This window comes from Sphaerodactylus townsendi, linkage group LG02 (genome assembly GCF_021028975.2).
Source record: "Sphaerodactylus townsendi isolate TG3544 linkage group LG02, MPM_Stown_v2.3, whole genome shotgun sequence".
Taxonomy (NCBI): Eukaryota; Metazoa; Chordata; class Lepidosauria; order Squamata; family Sphaerodactylidae; genus Sphaerodactylus; species Sphaerodactylus townsendi.
Genome location: NC_059426.1, coordinates 84,646,426 through 84,669,211, shown reverse-complemented (window position 1 = coordinate 84,669,211; position 22,786 = coordinate 84,646,426). Strand labels below are relative to the sequence as shown.

The following is a 22,786-nucleotide window of genomic DNA, read 5'->3' as shown; positions in this document are numbered from 1 at the left end:
TCTCCAGGCGCCATTTACCCCCGGTACATCTCTGACAACAGCAGCAGCAGCAGCAGCAGCAGCAGCAGCAGCAGCAGCAGCAGCAGCAGCAGCAGCAGCAGCACTGAGTACTGTACTGGTCAGACCCCATTTTGAGTACTGTGTCCAGTTCTGGAAGTTTTTAATTGGAAGCCCATTGAAACTTCAGTACCGGTACAGAGGAGAGCGTCAAGAAAGGTTGTGGGAAGAACTGTCATTTAGAGGAGGGTAGGGTGCTACTTCACCTTGACATGAATAGCCCAGATTAGACTGATCTTGTCAAATCTTGAAAACTAAGCAGGGTTGGCGCTGGTTACTTTTTGAAGCCATATATTATTGCTGCTGCTGTGTTTTATGGTTATAAATTTGTAAATTGTTTCAAATTACCTTTGTTTTTATGTGTACAATGTTGTTTTTAGCCTGCTGTGTTTAATAATATTATTTATTGTTATTGCAGGCCTGCTGTACACAGCCCAGAGCCCTTTGGGGATGGGCGGTTTTAAATATAATATAATATAATAAATAAATAAATAAATAAATAAATAAATAAATAAATAAATAGTGGATCACCCAGGACTACCATGGTTGCTATGTAGAGAAAGCCAATGGCAAACCACTTCTGATTGTTTCTTGCCTTGTAAACCTTATAAGGTCACAATAACCTTTTGGGGTAACTTCCCTGAGCCTATCTTTGGACAGGAAAGGGCAGCATATAGGCCCAATAGAATAAATAAAAATAAATGTTGGCTGTGACTCAATGGTGAAAAGGAGACACTATTTCTATCAGTGGTGGAGCAGGACACATTATAATGGGGTTAAATTATAGATGGGGATATATTGAGCAAAATAGGGGAAACTTTTTAACAATAAGGGCAGGGGGTTGAATTGGTTGCTCAGGGATGTTGTAGATTCTGCCTCCTTGGAGGTACTTGAGTGTAGATTGGATGATTATTTGCCAGGGATGCTGCAGGTTATCTTACATGGTTCAAGAGGTTGGACTGGATGATTTTTAAGCCCCTTCCAACTCTAGTATTCCCCTTGCTAAAGTAGACACATGACAGAGCGTGCAATAATGGTCTTCACTACAGGCCAGAGGAAGCTTCATAAATATCTTATAGGAATAGAACTTCAGCTACATGCAAGTAAGAAGCATGTCCTTCAGGTGAAGGGCAAAATGTTCAGGAATGAGGATTAATCCTGTCCTGCATTTCCTCCACTGGGTATCCTGTGACATTTGCACTCTGAAACTTCCTTTGGAGCTAATTACTGTATGAAACAACAAGAATACAGAATAAGACTGAAGTTGCTTTGAGTTCCACTAAAGATGAAGACTCTAGTGCACACTATCTAGAAGTCAGTAAAGATAAATTTCAAGATGTTGTCTATTGATTTTAAATAACATTTTCACTCTTTCCTTTTCAGTTGTGAAGTAAACCAATAATCTGAGAATTCTCTCATCAATTGCAATCAAAACACTATTAAAACACACAGCAGTTCTCAGTGTTTGGCAACAATTATTTTATTTTCAAAGAATTTTGTTGTCTGTTAAAAATTACAGAATAGAAAAGTGTTCATTTTTTACCCATCCTTGAGGAAAATGGTTTTTGAATTTATAATCCAAAATATGCCTATGAGAAATACAATTTTTAAGACATTTTACATGTAGTGCACTTAAGACTGTTTCAAAATTAGCTACTTATCATTTATAATCAGCTGTTCACCTCTGGACAGTTATGACTAAACTTCAGTCATGACTTATGGGAGGAAATTAATGACATGTTGAGTTCAAATTCAAGGTATCCAATGAATAGTTTGCAGAATAACATGCTCATTTAAGCAACATTCCTCTATTGAAAGACATTTGCGATTTGACAAAAGTAGTTTGATACCTATACATCTGTAGTTTCCTTCATTTGGTTTCTCCCATGCTATTAAAAAAATGTCCTGCAATAGGGGAAAAAACATTTGTTAAAGTCCATCTTTGTCCATTTGTGTTAAGAGCCGAGATAGTAACACTGAGTAACAATGGTATAAACTTGTGTTTGCAGTAAAGCTCCATTCTTTTTTTCACAGTAATTTTAAATCTATCTGAAACCAGAGAACATACTCAAGGCCTGTTGGATTTCAATACAGGTTCTACATTCCCACTATTTTTTCTTCAATGTGTTGGGCTACAATTTACCATGTTCACTATGTTTATTAGAAGGCAGAGGCATAGCTGGGCCAAACTGCACCTGGTGCGCAGTGTGTTTTTTCTGCCCCCCATGGCCCCCCGCAGCACCCCTCCCTGCCCCCCTTCCCACACTTACCTTAGTTCCTTTTCTTTTTCTAGTGCTTTTTCAGGCAGAAAAAAGCGGCCTCTTCACAGTTCAGGCTAAAAGCTGCCTGAGGAACTATACTTCCCAGGAGACCTTGTGAGCATGCTTGGACCCCTGATAATATTGCTATCTCCCAGCTCCATATGAAGCTTGGAGACAGCAGGAATTTTTAAAGTTTGGATTTAATAGACCTGAAACTTTTAAGCAACCCCCCAAAAAACCAATATTGGGATTCAGATTTTTCAAATATTGCTGGGACTATTAAACCCAAACCTAAAAAATACCAATAAAAATGTGTATACTCCATATATTGCAGGCAGGACAACTGTGTGCATGCACCAAACTGTCAAAATTACAAAAGGCACTGGACTGAATAAGCAGAATTTGATAAACTATGTGCAGTTCAGTCCTATTGAAGGTCACTATTGTCTAATTTGCAATTCTGCCAGGCATAAATAATTTATTTTAAAGATACTATGGGGAAGAAATTCTAATTCACCTTCAACATTGTCCAGTCTTTGTACCATTTATAAAACTTCTCCTGATAGGCAGTTTTATTGGCCCTGATAAATAACTGAACTTATTCTTGTGGCAGCCCATTGCTAACTGGCATCATGTCTTTCTTCAGATTAACCTTCTCTGTCCAACTCCCTTTTTCTTCAGATTTTCCTCATATGTTTGACATCTTGTTCCTCTCTGTTGACAATTTTCCAGTGTGACTAAATCTCACCTAAAATATACCTAAAACTGGACCTAAATCTGACAAGTCTGCCTGAGGCCAAATAAAAGAGGTCCAAATTAATTTTTGTGAATGAGTATAAAGCAACAGAAGTGGTCTTACATTTCATCATCATATTCTTTGGGAGGAGATATTGCAATGACCAAGTCAATCCAATCCTGTGGGAAAAAGAAGCATTATCAATATTAGATTTAAATAATCAGGGAATTTTTAAAAAGCACACCTTCAAAGGCTTTCTTTCCTCAGAATACAATAGGGAGAATGGCATTTTAACGTACACTTTTCTAGCACTCTTACTGTATATTAGATGTTATACATGGTTATTTGGAAGATCAAATGGCATGGACTGTTGTCAGAGCTGGTCTAGATGTCAAAGGTATTGGGATCCTTGTGACAAGTTGGAGTTTATGCTTTGTTTTACTTGCACAACAGCATTTATGTCGCTTCATTATGTCATTTGCTTCATTTATGCTCAACTTTTCTCCCCTGTGGCTACCCAAAGTGACTTGCATTATTTTGTTTTGATGCATTTTATCCCCACAGCTGAGTCTGAGAATGTGTGATTGGTCCAAGGTTATCCAGATTATCAGAGCTACACTAAGGGTTTGTTTCATATGCCCAGTATAAAAAGACTGTATATAAAAAGAACTCCTTTTAATGTAACAAAGTGGATGCTAATAACCTTCATATTTACCCAATGGATCCATGTATTTCTTTGCATTACATTCTTCTTTTAATTAATTGATAAATATAACAGTAGTTTTAACTATGGAATTCCAAGCCCCCTTCACTTTTACTTCTGTAGAAAAAAGATTTATCTTTTATTTTCTTGTTTTTATCCTTTAATAATGTACAGCCACTTCTAAAAAGCAGAGTGAGATATATAAATATTGGAAATGGACAGTCTAGAGAAGAAAATGGTTGTTTACTTACCCCACCCATATTCCAGGCTTTGGTAAGAGTTGCTTGAGCTTCCTCCAGCTTAACATCCAATAAAATCTTGCCATTCACAGCCATTATTTCATCCCCCTTTACAATTCCTCCTGACAAAAGAAACATAGGAGAGTCTCTCTGAATTTCATAGCCATTTTGTACCCAGCACTGTGAAAAATTTGGAGTGTTTACTGAAGGGAAAAATCCTGGATAGTAGGAATAGAAGTATCATGATGTTTAAAAACAGAAATTAGACAACATAGATACTATTTTATAGGCCTAATCACAGAAAGGTAAAATCTGCTAGTTAACATGCATGGGACAATTAAACTCTACACACGAGATTTTGAACAGTAGAGCTACTTTGTAGCCTGTAATAAAAATACCTCAATGAGAAATTACGTTACACATCTTTTGTTAACATGGTATGTGTAGCATATGGACCCTAGCCATACTGAGCCTACTGAAGTCACTGTTGGTCACTGGATATGCTCAACAATTAAAATAAGTTAAGCAAAAACACCTTTCTTGAGGACAACATAGTTTACTGGGATATAGACTGCTTAAGATTATTATGTTCTGGGTCTGAAAAAAACAAACTGCAGTGGAATATCTATCCATTTCTCTATCCCATGATTTTTGAGCAGAGGCATATAGGGGGAAATGGCGCCCAGAGACAAATTGTCTCTGGGCACCACCCTGCGCCTTGGGGCTGGGTGGGCTCTGCCTCCCTGCTGCCACCCCCTTGCTCCCGGCTCTCAGTCGGCAGACTCTTCTGCCCTTCCTTCTGGGGAGACCAGAAGCGACTGCCATTCCTCAACCTCCGAGAGCTGCTTTTATAAGTACTGAGGCTGGGGGGTGGGGTGGGTGGGGCTAAGGGGGTGTGGTCCTGCCCTCAGCACCAGTGCTTATAAGAGCAGGTCTTAGAGGTGGGGGACGGCAGTAGCTTCTGGCCTTCCTGGAGGGGAGGGCAGAAGGGACTGCCAGCTCTCGGCTCCCGGCTGGGAGGCCAGCCGGGAACAAGGGGGGGCAGCAGCAGTGTGGGGGGGGGGTGGCAGCTGCCCATGTTGATGATGGCACCCAAAGATGACAAGGACACTTCCTGCTGCCTTGCTGCCTTCCTGGTCATGTGGTGGGCCGATTTTCCACCCCCCCATGACCAGATTAGTGGTGCCTGGGGACAGAGGATACCCCTCATTCCTAGGCAAATATGCCCTGTTTTTTTGAGCATCTCAGAGGGCCAACAGACAAACCATAACATTCCTTAATTTATCTTTTTTTCTTAAGAAGTCCATTCCTGAAGCACAGCCTCATAATGTCTGAAGACTTGCAAAATTAGATCAAATGAATTATATGATACACATATTATTTTTATTTTTTGTGCTACCTGAGACCCATCTGCTATGCAGGTTACTGCTATCTATTATTTATTTATTTAATTAATTATAACCCGCCCTTTCCCACAGGGCTTAGAGTGGTAAACAGCAATTATATATATAAAAAAAACAGAACAGCCATTAAAACATAAACAGCATAAAACAGCTTAAAGATATTAACAGTAGATATTGCCATCCCATAACCTTATACGTCACCTCAAAGAGGGAACAGGGCACACATTTATTGGGAGAGAGTTGCTTTGTGGGGCTCTTTCAGCTACTTGAAGTTCCCCTATCTGAGAACTACCCTCAGGTATACTTTGGAGGATACTGATATAGCATGGTACTTAACATGTACCATTATGCCTTAACATGTACCATTATGCCTTGAAGGTCCGGATGGACCTGCCACGCCACCCCTGTCTAGGCAACGGGCCGATTTATGCCCGCCGGCAGAGACTTATGGATCCACTAGGTTTCCTGAATGCTCTGCGGGACCCTGAACCCGCTGGCACACTCAATGAGCAGGTGGAGGACTTGAACTCCCGGCTCTCCGATGCCATCGATGTTGTTGCTCCCCGGCGTCCTCTACGCCCCCGTTCTTGACGTGCTCCCTGGTACACGGAGGAGCTGCGCCGCATCAAACGGGCACGTAGACGTCTAGAGCGCTTGTGGAGGAAATCTCATGACGAGGCTGCACGAGCATCTTATAGGACATTTATGAAAGCCTATGAGGTGGCGACAAAGGAGGCGAAGAGGGTTTTCTTCTCCTCCTCTCTCGCATCCACGAGCTCCTGCCCGACACAATTATTTCGTATAATTCGGTCTTTAACCTCCTTATTGGAGAGTTCCTCAAATTCTCGATTAAGTCTCAGTTGTGAGGCATTTATGAGCTTCTTTGCGGATAAAGTCGCATCGCTCCGCCAGGATCTTCCCACCACGTTGGCTACAATTAGTGAACTGGAGGCTCCCTTTCCGTCTTCAGGCCCATGTTTGGCTCAGTTTTCCCTGCTCTTTTGACAGGACTTTGGCTGCTGTTAGACCTACTACTTGTCCTCTGGATCCGTGCCCCTCCTGGCTTATAAAAACTTGCCAGGCGGAGTTACGACCCCATCTGTTGAGTATCATCAATGGCTCCCTTGAGCAAGGAGTCTTCCTGGATGGGTTGAAGGAGGCAGTGGTCCATCCACTCTTAAAAAGACCATCGTTAGATCCAGGACATCTGGCCAGTTACCGCCCCATTTCGAATCTTTCGTTTCTGGTGAAGGTAATTGAGAGAGTGGTGCTGGAGCAGCTTCAAGGTTTTCTGGATGATGCATCGGCTTTTGACCCCTTCCAGTCTGGCTTCCATGCTGGGCATGGGACGGAGACTGTTCTTGTCGCCGTCACAGATACACTCTGTATGCAGCTTGACCGAGGCGGATCGGCGCTGCTGGTATTGTTAGATCTTACCGCAGCGTTTGATGTGGTTGACCACAATCTTTTAACCCACAACCTGGCCGTCTCTGGAGTACGGGGCACTGTCCTTCAATGGATTGTCTCGTTCCTCCGGGGTCGGAGTCAGCAAGTGAGGTGCGGGGATCAGGCCTCCAGGAGGTGCCCGCTTTATTGCAGTGTACCTCAGGGAGCGTTATTATCCCCACTATTATTTAATATCTATATGCGACCCCTTGCTCAGCTGGTACGGAGTTTTGGGCTGATTTGTCATCAGTATGCGGATGACACACAGCTCATTCTGTTGATGGAGGGGGGAGCGGTCACCGCCCCTGCGGCTCTACAGCATTGTTTGGAGGCAGTTGCTGGTTGGTTGCGACAGAGCAGGTTAAAACTGAATCCATCAAAGACGGAGGTCCTCTGGCTTGGTCGCAAGGGGGGTGGGATTTTCCGGCCACCGGTGTGGGAGGGGGTCACATTGGCACCAGCCCCCTCCGTTCGCAGCCTGGGGGTCCACCTGGATTTGTCTCTCTCAATGGAGACCCAGGTGGCCCATACAACCCAGGTTGCTTTCTTCCATCTTCGTCAGGCCCGGCAGCTGGCTCCCTTCCTCTCCCAAGCAGACCTAGCCACTGTGATCCATGCAACGGTCACCTCCAGATTAGACTATTGTAACTCGCTCTACGCGGGCCTTCCCTTGCGTTTGATGCGGAGACTGAAACTGGTCCAACATGCAGCGGCACATTTGCTCACAGGCAGCGCCATCCAGGATCACATCCTGCCTGCGTTGCGCCAGCTGCATTGGCTTCCGGTGGAGTTCCGAATCATCTTCAAGGTGCTAGTGTTGACCTTTAGGCCTTATGTGGCCTGGGACCCTCGTATCTTCGAGACCGCATCACCCCATATGTCCCTATACGGCCTCTCCGTTCGGCTGAGGCCAATTTACTGGTGGTCCCTGGCCCCTCAATGATGCGGCTGGCCTCCACGCAGGCCAGGGCCTTAATGGCTCTGGCCCCGGCCTGGTGGAACACTCTTCCTCCAGTTGTCCGGGCCCTGCGGGATCTTAGCGAGTTCCACAGGGCCTGGAAGACGGAGCTGTTCCGCCAGGCCTTTGGAGGGACCAGCCACTGAAGGTGCCCCCCCCCACTTTGGCTCTCTACATCTGAGCCCTTCCATCTAATGGGATTCGCCGTCTCTCCCTCCTGGGAAGGATTTTTTAAAAATGGGCGGATGCCTCTGCTTATTATTATTTTTACTGCTGTAAAGGTTTTAGAAATGATATTTATAATTTGGGTGCTGTGTGGTTTCCGGGCTGTATGGCCGTGTTCTAGCAGCATTCTCTCCTGACGTTTCGTCAGGATCCTCTGAAGATGCCAGCCACAGATGCAGGCGAAACGTCAGGAGAGAATGCTGCTAGAACACGGCCATACAGCCCGGAAACCACACAGCACCCAAGTGATTCCGGCCATGAAAGCCTTCGACAATACATATTTATAATTGTGTCGAGATTTCATGTTGTGCACTGCCCGGAGCCCTTCGGGGATGGGGCAGTATAAAAATCTAACTGACTGACTGACTGACAGACAGACAGACAGACAGACAGACAGACAGACAGACAGACAGACAGACAGACAGACAGACAAACATAGTTGAGCATTAAACACAAGGATTAATTCAACATTTATTAAGCTTAAAATAACAGAAAAAAATTAACTTGAAGTATAGTAAGCCAACATAAATAAATTACACAAGTGGATGATGATAACCAGCAGAGTATCTGCAATGGAGACATGGGGAGTCAAATGTCCCCGGGTGCCTCCTTGTGAGGGGGGGTGCAAGAAATGCAGGTCCGTTTGTGGCTTTTTTGTATTTTCAGTGTTTTTTTCTGTGTTTGGCCTGCAGGGGGCGCAAGTGTTAGACTAGCAGCACCACAATTTCAGGGAGTTTTCGGGAGACCCTCCTGATGATATCACCCAGGTTTGGTGAGATTTGGTTCAGGGGTCCAAATTTATGGACCCCCAAAGGGGGTGCCCCATCCCCCATTGTTTCCAATGGGAGCTAATAGGAGATGGGGGCTACACTTTTGAGGGTCCATTACTTTGGACCCCCTGAACCAAACTTCACCAAACCTGGTTGGGATCATCAGAAGGGTCTCCTGAAGATACTCTGAAATTTTGGTGCTGCAATCTTAATAACTGCACTCCTGACAGCAGGCACCCCCCAAATTCCCCCAGATTCTCCTTTTAAATCCACCCCCTTTAGCATGGATTCAAAGGGAGAATCTGAGGTCCCCAGTTTAAACATTAAAAGTGATGCTGTTTCAGGGTGGGGGATAATCCACCCCAAAACAGCATCACTTTCCATTTTGTTTAAACAGATTCTCCCTTTAAGATGGATTTAAAGGAGAATCTGGGCTCCCTAGTTTAAACACCATTGAAAGTGATGCAGTTTGGGGTGGATTCCAGCATCGCTTGTTTAAACTAGGGAGCCCAGATTCTCCTTTTAACCCACCTTAAAGTGAGAATCTGGGGTTCCCAGTTTAAATAACGTTGAAAGTGATGCTGTTTCCCCCAATTGGGGGGATTGGATACAACACCATAAAATGTTTTCACAGCAGTAATAAAACATTTTGAAAGCATTTTGAAAATGTCTTCAATTTTTTTTATTTCTGCTGTGTGGCATGGCCCATTGCCGTGTTCAGATTTGTGAGTTGGGGCATGTTCTATAATGTGATGGTGACTTACAAACTGGTGTAAAAAATCATTGTTTGTCATGGTGGGGCCCCGCAAAACTCAGATTTTGTCCCCAGGCTCTATTTTCCCTAGATACACCTCTGATGACAGCAACAACAATAGGAAAAACAACACACTAAATCTAACTACTATCTCTGAATTTTCCCTCTTTAAATTAGTAACCTTTCTATTTCATTTGTATTTAAATGCTCTGGGAACCAAGGCTTCTATAAGCTGTTTTTTTAAACAGCATTTCATTCACTATCTTCACTTTAACTCCCGTTTTCCCAGTTGACCCTGACACTCACTAACCTTATAATGTTTAAACTTCTACCAATCAGACACCAACCTTGCCAGTATGGCCAATCACAGGTAAACCAAGCAGTGATCAATCCCCTTTCTGTTCCCATGTGTCTTTTAAACTCACTCTATCAACTAGAAGTTCCTTACTCCTGTTATTTAACTGAAGTCCTTATTTTGTTACAGTACCTACCATGCTTGTCTGCAGCACCCCTTTCGTACACACCAGACACCACTATTTTTCCAATTGGAGAATCGACTCCTCCTTCAACTGCGAGATTTAATGACCCTTCCTATAAAAGAAAAAGTTGTTCATTAAAAATTAAAGAAACTAAACATAATACCAGTCTTGAATCGTTTCTAGGATGTAAAATTGCACATTTGATATCAGTCATCCCCCCCCCCCCTTTTTTTTTGCTATTGGCAAGGTAGAGTTGGAATTGAACAACCATAAATTGTCACTTAGGGTGGCCACGGTCTGTGGTTTACAAATGTACATCTGATGGTGTCATGCCTGTTCCTGACCACTTGCAATACATGCTGCGACAAATCTGTGGACCTGCAGACTAGGTACATTGTGTGGCAGGATAAAAATTGTATAAAAGCACAACATTTACCCTTTTTTTGCAATTTCAGTTTTTATTGTACTTACTGTGTATATTATACTACATAGCATCTTTATAGAAAGAACAGAAGAAAAAGAGAGGGGTATTTGATCTATAATAGCTGTTTTATCTATAATGTTTTCATTCTACTCTATATTAAAATTTGCTAAAATTAGACTGTACATTGTGAATTATTTTAAAATTGCCTAAGGACTATGCTCATCTCGATGAGAAAGGCAAGCTATGAATGAAGCTTACAAGAAAAAATATTTTTGTAAATTTTTTGCTGTTTTTTGAGCTTCCTTATGTGTAACACTTGTAAAAACATCTGAAGTGATGTATGATGCCTCCTCACCTTCTTTAGTGTTTCCTACTTATTTGTGCTGCCACCAAAGACTCTTACCTTAGAATTCTTACAGTGCAATCCTGAGGAGGGAGGGATGTTCAGAAGGCACTGTGACTTGCTCAGGCATTCATGCCAGCACAGAGGCACTTATGCTGATGCAGGAGCCCACACTAGTGCCAAGGGGGAATTTCCAGAGGCAGGGCTGGTATTAATCAGCTTTATAAGCTCTTTTGACTAGGGAATGCCACATTTGCTTCCGCAGATTTATGCCAACAAAATCAGTGGTGCAGCCCATTGAGCTGCATAGGCCACTTTCATGGGGGAAAGGGCAGCATAATTTTCAGCTTGGTCTCTGTGGCGCAGCAAGCCTCTGGAGGTGGCACAGTTGTGTGGCTGTGCCATACCAAACCATGGTACAACTACCCCCCTCCAGTGTGCTGCCCAATAGACCTAAGGAACAGGATAATTTCATACTTTGTAATCTATCTTGAGTCTCAGTGAGAAAGACAGGCTGTAAATGAAGCCAATAACAAAAGGCTTTTATTTAAATGTGGGGAAAAACAAAGGGCACAGAAAAGGTTTTATGGAACTTCTTCTATAGAAATTATTTGCTCCCTCAGGAGGAAAAACCCTCAGCTTCCCCGCCCCCCCCGCCCCGGAGTTGAACCTCTCCTTGCCTTGTTGCCAGGAACCACTTACCTAGCCTCTGAGTCAAAATTACCTCCCTGTAGAGGACAATGTTTCCAGACCAGGAATCCCACAACTCAGGGATACCAGGTCACCACACTAATTTTTTAAACAAGTCTTAAAGCTTGTGTTCAGTGCCAAGGTTCAGCACTGGAATATGTGACTACAGAAAACATTTTTTGAGCACACAGGAACAAATTGGATGAGATGCTGTCCCTAAGTTGACCCGACATCTTGGTAAATAATGTCCCTGGCTCCATTTTGGGCCCGAAAAATGGCATAGGGAAGCAGAAGCCTGACCTCTCATACCATTGTGGTCCTGTCCAGAATCATACCCCTCCCTCCCATGGCACTCTTAGAAACTGTTTCAGGAGTCTACAAAATGGAGGTGTGGCCTTGAGACAAACCCAAGCACATTGATGTATACACCTGTCACATGTGAGATCATGCAGAGAAAATTCTAGTCCATTTAATGGACTGGACATAAACATGCTCATTCAGGAACAAGCTTTACTTGTGCAAGGGAGGCCTGCAATTTTTTTGGATTTCCCAGTTCAGCTATCTTCTTAGGATCAGCATTTTGGATGTTACAGGAAAGCACAAGAGACAGGAAAAGGTTGTTTGTGATCATTTGGATTCAACCCAATGTGAATTTGAGCCCCAGCACTTATTATTTTAGAAGTTGAATGCCAGTGCTATATTCAGACAAAGAAAAGGCCTCCTAAAATGTTAACAGCTATCCTTTTTGTTGAATGTGAAGGATTCTGCACTGCCTCTTAACCTCAGACTTTAGAGTGGGGCTTGGCTAGAGAATAAGAGAGATAGAAAGGTCAGGGCACTGGGCATCCTTTCTCTACTGTTCTGACACTAACCAGTTGATGTATAGATTGCAGCTGTCAGGAGAAACTTCTTTCCTTTTGCCTTTTTATACCTTTTTTCCACATCACTTCTCTGTCTTGCAGCTATGAGGACAGGATGTAGGTCCTGTATATCCCTCTAGTTAGACCAGATTAGGAAACTATATTTACTCTGTCCTATCCAGAAATGGAATTTCTACAACAAATGAAGTATATCAGATTGAACAGATAAAAAGGCTCTGAGTAATTTTGTTCCTGGCACACACAGAGATTAGATGGGCTTTGCTGTGGACAGCAGCTCTGTGCACTCTGCTAAATTCCAGATCCAGAATCAAACAGGTTGAGGGAACCAGATTCTCTACCAAATCTTTTATCACGTACATTACCTTCTTAATATGAAGAAGTCGCACATCTTTTCCCATAATTTGATCAGGTGAAAACTGGAACAAGAAAAGAAACATCAGTAAACCATACCTATTTTTCAAATGCAAATATATAATGTGACTACTAAACTTAAAGTGACATACGAGTCCTTCCAGATCTAGTCTTTGCAGAACAATTTCCTATCTTAGCTCAGTAAACTGAAAATATCAGAAGTAACTTCAGAGAACAAAACTAAAAGGTAAAACATTGCTTATATTTCAGATCCTCCTTACCATTGTATAGGGATCGAAGTCTTCCACATACTTCTGGAAGCCCTGGAAATAAAAAAAGACAATCAAAGATGTGAATGCGATTATAAATAAAACCAGTCTCTTAAGCAAGCTAATCTACAAAAGAACTGGAGATAAAGAAACATACAGCTGCCAGTGTTCCTCCTGACAGTCAGAAGACCTTAAAAAGTGAAATTGTGTTTATAGTTCAATACACAATTGAACAATATTGAGAGACCTATTAATTTAGTGAGAATGCTCAGAACTAAGTTCTATTGATTTAATTTGTTTAGCAATAGTAAGAACCACAGCAAGTGAACCCATATGGCAACACTGAACCTCAGTAGTGTAATTAAGGGCTAAACTAGATGATATTCAAAGGCAACATTCCCCACACCATGGTGGTCCAAACCAAAATTGAGCCCTGAGTTGCTAATAATGGAAGTTTCCTAGCTGGAACTGCCTCAAAATGGCAGGGCGTCCCCAAGACCAGGGTTGCCAGCTCTGGGTTGGAAAATTCTTAACAAATTTGGGGCTGGAGCATGGGGAAGCCAGAGTCCTCAATGTCAGAGAACATGCCCTCTCATCCTTCCCTCTTCTCCAGGGGATCTCAATTGTCTGGAGATCAGTTGTAGCTTCAGGAGTATGCTAGTTCTCACCTGGGGGCTGAAACTATAAGGGATGCCAGTATCATCTAGTTCAGCCCTAAGCCTGGCCAACACGGGTTTTTTTCTGATGGTGTAGCAATGTAGGAGGCATAGCTAAGATGTAACTGATGCACATGCAGCCAAGAAAATAATCCTTCTAAATTCCATTTGCTCCCACTGGCACATAGCAAAATCCAGTTGTCCCATGTGTGTATTTTTAAAACTCTTCCAAAAGTCTGGCTTTATTTTAGGCCTTCAGTGTTCCACAGAAATGACACAACCAGGGGTACACAGAAGGAGAGACAGTATGGTCTAGTGACATTTCATCTGGGAAACCCCTGGTTGGATAGATATATAATCTGATTATAAACTAATTGTTCCATATGTACGATAGGGCTGATACTACACTTATCCTAAGCATATACTAGCAAATAAGTGAACACTTTTAGGCTAGGGCTGTAGTTTAGGAATATCAGCTATTTATTTACCTTTTACCCATTTTTTAAAAAAGTAAGGTTCTGATTTTGCAAGGATTCTAGATTTCAGAGCACAAAACAAGTTGCTTCCAAACGGCATAATTAATATTGTTGCATAATATTTATTTATTTTAATTAACTCTATAGGCTCAGGGCAGCTTCCAACAAAAATAACAACAAAATCAATACATTATCTCAATATAAGCCTATGATACTCTAATACAACTTCATCTAGATCAGGGGTAGGGAACCTTTAACACTCAAAGAGCCATTTGGACCCGTTTTCCACGGGAAAAGAAAACACTTGGAGCCGCAAATAATTTTTGACATTTAAAATAAAGATAACATTATATATATAGGGTTTTTTTAACCTTTTACTCCACTCATTCTGAGAAACGCATGGATGCGCCCGCCCTGCTGCCTGCAGGGCGGGCAAGGATGAAGCCGGCGGCTCGGCCTCGCTGGCCGCTGGGAAAGCGCCTGCCCCGCTCCAACGGGGTGGGCGAGAGGGGAAGCCCACGGCGTGGCCCAGTCAACCGTGGGCAGTTGGTGCGCCCGCCCTGCTGCCTGCAGGGTGGGCAAGGATGGGGCCGGCGGCTTGGCTTGTGGAGCCACAGTGCAAGGGCAGAAGAGCCGCATGCGGCTCTCGAGCCGCAGGTTCCCTACCCCTGATCTAGATGGAGTGAATATCTGTCAAGTTAAAACATATTTCCCTATGCACCTCATTCATGCCAACATAAGGAAAAACAAAACAAAAGGGAGGGAACAGAGGAAGAAAGGAAAAGAGAGGTCCACTTAATATAAACTTGTTGCTTCTTCAGCCATAGCCCTGATGGAACAGCTCTGTCATACAGGCCCTGTAAAATTGTTTCAGATTGTGCAGAACCAAGTTTTAATCTGATAGAGTGTTCCACAAGGCTGGGACAGGGCTGAGAATGTTCTAGCTGTCATTGAGGTCAGCCAGACAGTCTTTGGGCTAAAGATTGTCAGCAAGTTGTTATTAGCTGAGCACAATGCTCTTTGGGGTGCATAGCAGGAGAGGAAATTTTGCATATATGATGGCCCCAGACCATTTAGGGCAGTGATGGCGAACCTTTGGCACTCCAGATGTTATGGACTACAATTCCCATCAGCCCCTGCCAGCATGGCCAATTGGCCTGCTGGCAGGGGCTGATGGGAATTGTAGTCCATAACATCTGGAGTGCCAAAGGTTCGCCACCATGGATTTAGGGCTTTGAAAGTAAGTACCAGGACCTTGAACCTGATTCAGCACTCCACTTGGAGCCAGAGGTGTATCTAGGCAAACTGGAGCCCAGGGACAAAACCTGAGTTTGGTGCCCCCCACCCATGGGCCAAACACACAAACCCTCCCCCACCATGACCAAACAATGATTTTTTGCACCAGCTCACAAAACACCTCCCACCCCCAGCAAAACATACATGGCTTTCTCCTCACCAACTCTCTTTCCTAATTTTGTACTCACACCAACCCTATGAGGTAGGTTGTTAGCCTGAGAAACAGCTCCAAGCTAGTGCAAGTGGGTATTAAGCATGTAAATCTCTCACAAATCACCCCCTGCAAAACATTTACCATACAAATGTCAGCATAATCTCTCACAAAAACCTCCAGTGGAATCCACCCCCAAACAGCATCACTTTCAATAGTGTTTAAACTAGGGAGCCCAGATTCTCCTTTTAAATCCACCTTAAAGGGAGAATCTGGGGTCCCCAGTTAAAACAACATTGAAAGTGATGCTGTTTTGGGGTGGATTATCCCTCACCCTGAAACAGCATCACTTTCAATGTTTAAACTGGAGACTTCACATTCTCCCTTCAAATCCATGCCTAAGGAGGCGGATTTAATAATAATGATAACCTTTATTAGGCATTGAGAGAATAAAAGAAAGAAAGAAAACAAGCATTGGCAGGAAGGGGGTGGATTTAAAAGGAGAATCTGGGAAAAATTAGGGGGTGCCTGCTGTCAGGGGTGCAATTATTAAGCTCGCAGCACCAACATTTCAGGGTATCTTTAAGAGACTCTCCTGATGATACCACCCAGGTTTGGTGAAGCTTTGTTCAGGGGGTCCAAAGTTATGGACCCTCAAAGGTGTAGCCCCCATCTCCTATTAGTTCCCGTTGGAAACAATGGGGGATGGAGCACTCCCTTTGGGAGTCCATAACTTTGGACTCCCTAAACCAAACCTCACCAAGCCTAGGTGATATCATCAGGAGGGTTTCCCGAAAAATCTCAGAAATTTTGGTGCTGCTAGCCTAAAAACTGCGCCCCCTGCAGGCCAAAAACAAAAAACCACTAAAAATACCAAAACCCCACAAACGAACCTGCATTTTTGGTGCCCGCCACAAGGGGGTGCCTGAGGGCAAGTGCCCTCCCTTGTCCATAGGCAGATACGTCACTGCCCTGAACTAATGGACAGATTGATCATATTCCCTGAGGGGAGTTGAAAAGATCCGCTAAATCCAAAACTGCTTTTTTCAAGAATGATCTTACCTTTTTCAACCACCCATGGAAGGTCCCTGAACTCATAAACAAATTGATCATATTCCCGGGGGGGGGGGCAGGCACACTTGCACCATCCAAGATGTGCATGAATTTGAGGGATATATGATAGGCTTCACAGCTCTCAGGACTCTGTCATCATCGTCTTGGGAAAGGTGGCTGAATGGTCCAAAATGTAGGACCTGAAGACAGTCAAGGGGTCTCTAGTTTAGTAACCTCATCTACTTGACAGGGAGGTTCTGGTGGAGTGACAAGATGTCTGTAAAAAAAAGCTTGCAAATACCTCTTAGCGAAGTTCTGAATTTCTAATAATTTGGGGTCTCTCTGTCGGGGCTGTCACTGTCATTAACTTAAATAATTGAGCCAGGTGAGAGCTAGAAGATGCCTTGGTATATAATAAAGTCTTCCACTCCACTCAGCAAAAGTTAAAGCCTTTCTCCATCCTAAGAAGCCACTTCTGCTGGAGGAAATTTTCCTAAGCTACAGGAAGGCTTCAAAGATTGTTCTGTGGAGTGTAGATACATGGTTATATTTTGTAAAAAACACTAACATGAAAATGAACCAAACACATCATATCAAAATGGGAAAATGATCTAGGCATCCCACAGTTTTTGAGTAAATGTTCTAAAATATGTAGTCATAATCTGAACAGACCTACTGATCTGTCATAAGATTTAAGGATGATCTTCTTTTGCTTTAAAATCTTCATAACAAACAAATGTTGTTCCTGAAAAATAGTTCACTGGGAAATTATGCATTGAGAATAAATATAATCCCTTTCGACAAAAAAATTCTGAATCTAACATGCAAATAATTGCCACTCTGGAACAAACATTGAAATGGATTCAATGTTCTCAGGAAAATATCACCAAACTGTTCTCTGTGTTCTAAACAGCTATACATCACAAGGAAATTCCAGATTAGTACACTTACATAGAATCTTCAGTGTTCAACTAACTTCACATACCACATCAGTAATACACTAGACATATGAGGGAAGCCAAGTAGCTTCATCTGTATATTGAAAAAACAGAATGTGGCTTGCAAAAGGCCACCTACTGAGTTTGTGGCTAAAATGAGATTCAATCCAGCAAGTGACCTTCCACATCACAACTAATTCACTTAGCCATGCAGAGGCTTCCATGATTTTCGTTCAGTATCAGCTAGAATTAATAAGAAATTCAGATTCTATGAAAATGCATATCAATTACATTTGTAAGGCAAGTGGAACATCAGAATATACCTGGAAATATTTCCAAGTCATCTTCCTTTTCTATGTGGTCATATTTATAATATTTTATTTTTCCCATTGCCTTTTTCCATGCCTCTGTGCCGTCATCCAACTTTCCCCTCAGCACCATGTTTGTGCATCCCTGACTTCACTCTTTCATCTACAAAGTATTAATTAAATGATGCTACAGAGCCAAGAATCAATGAAATATCATTTCTACAAATAACCCCCCTCCACACAAAAAAACACCCCTCATGGTGACCATGAAACATTTGGAGGAGATGAATGCAGACAAAAATCATGGTACAAGAGGGGTGGGGTTGAAAACATTCTGGAAATGTTCTAGGTGATTTGTGCATAAAGGGCTATTCTCTGGTATTGCAGCCGTTATCCAAGGGTCACTTTCTCACTAAACCACATTTATAAACAGTATGTATAAGGGAGGAGAATGGGCCCCTGTTTTATATTCTATGTCATTTGAGAAAACACTGTACACAAAAATGCTAATCAGGAACGACACTGTTCAATGTGAACATAGGCTAAATGTTCTGATCAGTGTGTTTTTCAGATACATATCTGCTTAGCTACATTTTCCATATGCTGATTGTCCCCTCCTAGTCATTGAAATGAAAATGTAAAGATAGTATTGGAAAATGAAAGCAGAGTGCAGATAGACATTGAGACACCACCAGAAAAACAGCCAGATTTGGCCTCATCAGTTTGGATGGAAAAATCAAAGGTAATTTCAGCCAGGCTAATAATCTTCTTAAGAATAACAAATTGGGTACATCTGAACAGATTGTTATTTGTTTAATCTTGAATGGGCATTCCTATATTGTCAAATTTGTTGGTTGATGTGAAGAAAGAAAATAAAGGAAGAAATAAAATTTTGGCATCAAAGCATAACTGAAACTCAGAAGGACCACACAAAGAAGAAAATGTTATTTTACTTGTTTTTTGTTAGTTTTAAATGACGAATTGTAAACCACCATTCTTTTAAACATCTCTTGAGGCTGGAAAAAAAAGAGACAAATTGCCAAACCAGCAATTAATTGTTTCTTTAAACATACAAACGAATGACCTTCAACTTTATGCATACTGTTTATAAATACAAAGTTAATTGGAGTCATAGGAAATAATCCTTGCCATTTTATCAAGGTTCTGATAGTTTCTGGCACAGACTACCAAAGATGCTTTGGGAGACTACTGCATTTCATGAAGTTATCCTATACGTATCTAAAGTTGTCATGGCAAATACCCTAGCCTACAATTACCTTTTACGGGGGTATTCTGTGAAATCAAAATTATTATGTCAACCCAATTAGAATTTTAGTCATGCTTGTAACATGCCCAAATAACTGTATGCTGCAATGAAAGGACAACATCAAAATTCTACCCCCAAAAAATGTAATGACTGTGTAGTGCATGTTGACAGCAAGAACTTTCTGGGGGAAGGGAGAGGCTCTTAGGAATTACTGTTTTTAAATGCTCTGATATTGTCTAGTATCAAAATAAACCACCTCACAACATAGAATAATAGATAGCTTAAGAAATAAACTAGTGGCCATCACTGCCATTCAGAAATCAAACTAGTTGAGTTTATGGGAGTTTTGTATTTGGATCTCTCTAGCATTCTGGTGGACTTTTTTTAAACCTAAAAAATAGACCAGTCTGAATAGGAATCATGGCACAACAGAGTTGAATTTTTTTCCTAGATGCTATTTTCCTGCCTTGAAATGATTCCATGATACTGTTACTTGCTTCATTGGGCTAAATATATAAATTCAGGAAGTATGGTGCCTGTATCTTTATCTCAGAGGAACAAATAGGAAGCCATTTCAGGCTGGGAAATTGGAGTGAAGAAAAGGGTTAACCTTCTTTTGTGCTGCAGTCTAATCCCCCACAAGGCCTGCACTTTATAAAGAATAACTGCCTAGGAACTTCAAGCATACCCCATATCATCTAGTTTGACTATTCAGGGGCGTAATGCCCATTGGGCAAAGTGGGCAGTTGCCCAGGGCGCCCCCTTGTGATGGGCGCCAAAAATACAGTGTGTGTTTGGGGTTTTTTTGGTATTTTAGTGGGTTTTCCATTTTTGGCCTGCAAGGGGCGCAGTTCTTAGGCTAGAAGCACCAAAATTTCAGGGATGTTTCGGGAGACTCTCCTGATGCTATCACCCAGGTTTGGTGAGGTTTGGTCAGGGAGTCCAAAATTATGGACTCCCAAAGGGGGTGCCCCATCCCCCATTGTTTCCAATGGGAGCAAATAGGAGATGGGGGCTACACCTTTGAGGGTCCATAACTTTGGACCCCCTGAACCAAACTTCACCAAACCTTGGTGGTATCATTAGGAGAGTCTCATAAAGATGCCCTGATATTTATGTGCTGCTAGCTTAATAATTGCACCCCTGACAGCAGGCACCCCCAAATTTGGCATGGATTTAAAGGGAGAATCTGAGGTCTCCAGTTTAAACATTGAAAGTGATGCTGTTTCAGGGTGGGGGAGAATCAACCCCCAAATAGCATCACTTTCAATGTTGTTTAAACTGGGAACCCCAGATTCTCCATTCAAGGTGGATTTAAAAGGAGAATCAGCTCTCTAGTTTAAACACCATTGAAAATGATGCTGTTTGGGGGTGGATTCCAGCATCACTTGTTTAAACTAGGGAGCCCAGATTCTCCTTTTAAATCCACCTTAAAGGGAGAATCTGGGGTCCCCAGTTTAAATAACATTGAAAGTGATGCTGTTTCCCCCAACTGGGGGGACTAGATACAACACCATTAAATGTTTTTATAACAGTCATGAAACATTTTGAAAGCATTTTGAAAATGTTTTCAAAAAAATTATTTCTGCTGTGTGGCATGGCCCATTGCTGTGTTCAGATTTCTGAGCTGGGGCATGTTCTATAATTTAATGGTCACTTTGAAATGACCTGGTGTAAAAAATCATTGCTTGGTCATGGTGGGGAAGGGCGGCCGCCCATGGGGGGCCAAACTACAGTTTGCCTGGATACACCACTGGGCATAGCTACAAGGGGGCCGGGGGCAGTGCTTGTTGCACTGGGCACATGCCTGGGGGGGCATCAAACTCAGGTTTTGCCCAGGGCTCCAGTTTGCCTAGTTATGCCACTGTGACTATTCCATTTTGAATGTACATGATGACAAAACTGTGACAAGTAAGACTCAATGATTTGTCAGTGTACAAGCTGCACAATGGCATTGAAATGTTGTTTCATCTGTGTTTTAAATTCCTGGTTTTGTTTAAATTATTTCCTGCATACTTTGCATGTAATTCCCTCATGAGGAAAGGCTTCAACATTTTGATTGACATGAGTTAATGGTCTGAGCCACAGAGGAAGTTCAAATGGTTAGGGTAGGGCAGCCTTTCATAATAGACCCACCACATGAGCTCCAAACTTGGCTGAAGTTGATAATGATACTTTGGCATAATTTTTCTACTAGCAGAGATATATATCACAGGATTATTATGACTGTAATGTAACTAAAAGTATATTCAACATGGTGCTAAAAAGCAAAGATCCACTGGTAATTCCACAGCATGGATTTTCATAACTCTCCTAGTAATGGAAAATAACTTTGAACAACATCTACCATTGTGGTGAGCATGGTCTAATGCTAAAGTGTAAAAAATCTTTAGCAGATAAGAACGATAAAGTACAGAAAAGTGCGATAAAAATTAAAACACATCCACACACCAGCATTTTGTGCACAGGAATTCCTATTATATATAATAGGCAAGGCATACTGCTGGTAGTATCTAAGAGATTCTAAAGTAACTTTATACACACAGAGATATAAAAAATTTAGAGCTGATTCTCATGTTACAGTTTGATATAGAAAAGGCTTCACAGAGCAATTCTGTTATGCCATTTTCCTTGTGATATATCTCAGTCATATTTTTGGGTTACTGCACACATTATTAATATAAACACTATCTTTGTAAAAAGGAATTAAATTTCTAGCAACCCTGATTTTCCTTGTTTTAGCTTTTTCTTAATCTGAAATTTACTTCCATTCTATTATACCCCTAAATACATAAAATATTTAAAAAATGAGAACTCTTTGATTGACATAGGGTGTCAAAATGTGTGGCTACTGGTATATTAATTTATTAGATGAGAAAAAATATGCTCTTGCCTTGTGATAAGATCTTAGTGAACATTAAAAAATCAGGTTGGGAATAGAAGAGACTGATATATCGGGCACAACACAACAGACTGGGCAGATGTGCACTTCTACAGCACAAGAAGCTCCCAAATGGAGGGAGTTCTCTTTTCAATTCTTCACAATTTATTGTAACTAGTCTGCTGCAATCTGTGTAATATTTCACGTCTAAGCAAACTGACTCTCGACCACAGAAACTACAAACCGTAGCTGTGCAAAATACGCTGAACTCAGGATAATATGCTGCTCACTCCTGAGGTATTTCAGATTACTTAGATCTGCTCTTCATTATAATTTAATGAACTCAGTCAGAAAGCAACATCCAAGGGCTATAATTTAATTGCAGAAACAGCTGTCTGATAAACAGGTTTACATTAATGTCTATCTTGATGAATTCCAAAGGGAGCATTGCGGCAGCCAAAACAATGAGACTTGTGGCATCTTAAAGACTATCTAATGTATTATCTCACAAAGTTTCATAAAGCAGAGCTCATTTTGTTATATGGATAAAGTGTTACATTTTGTTGACACGGAATTTTATAACAAATGCTACAAATGACAGAAGGGCAGAACTAAAAAAAAGTACTCAGCAGTGAAAGATATAGGTATATCACAGAGCACAGAGCTACATGACTTACTTCGTTTCTAGAAGTATGAGATCTATAAACTGGAACAAAAAACCCCAAAGAGTGGACTTAAGAATGGTGCCAGTTACTGGCTGTGCCTCATGAG

General features: G+C 41.9%; 1 protein-coding gene across 3 annotated transcripts in view; it reads right to left on the bottom strand.

Moving 5' to 3' along the window:
- Nucleotides 1-1,530: 1,530 nt before the first annotated feature.
- Nucleotides 1,531-22,786, bottom strand: part of USH1C (USH1 protein network component harmonin) — a 75,789-nt gene continuing 54,533 nt past the window's right edge. For all 3 annotated transcript variants that reach the window (XM_048485341.1, XM_048485342.1, XM_048485343.1), the window contains 6 exons: nucleotides 13,002-13,043; nucleotides 12,732-12,785; nucleotides 10,044-10,143; nucleotides 4,009-4,118; nucleotides 3,178-3,233; nucleotides 1,531-1,962 (listed from right to left, as the gene is read on the bottom strand). In XM_048485341.1, coding sequence (XP_048341298.1) covers nucleotides 1,950-1,962; nucleotides 3,178-3,233; nucleotides 4,009-4,118; nucleotides 10,044-10,143; nucleotides 12,732-12,785; nucleotides 13,002-13,043 — 375 coding nt within the window. In that variant the 3' untranslated portion in view covers nucleotides 1,531-1,949. The remainder of the gene's footprint in view (nucleotides 1,963-3,177; nucleotides 3,234-4,008; nucleotides 4,119-10,043; nucleotides 10,144-12,731; nucleotides 12,786-13,001; nucleotides 13,044-22,786) is intronic.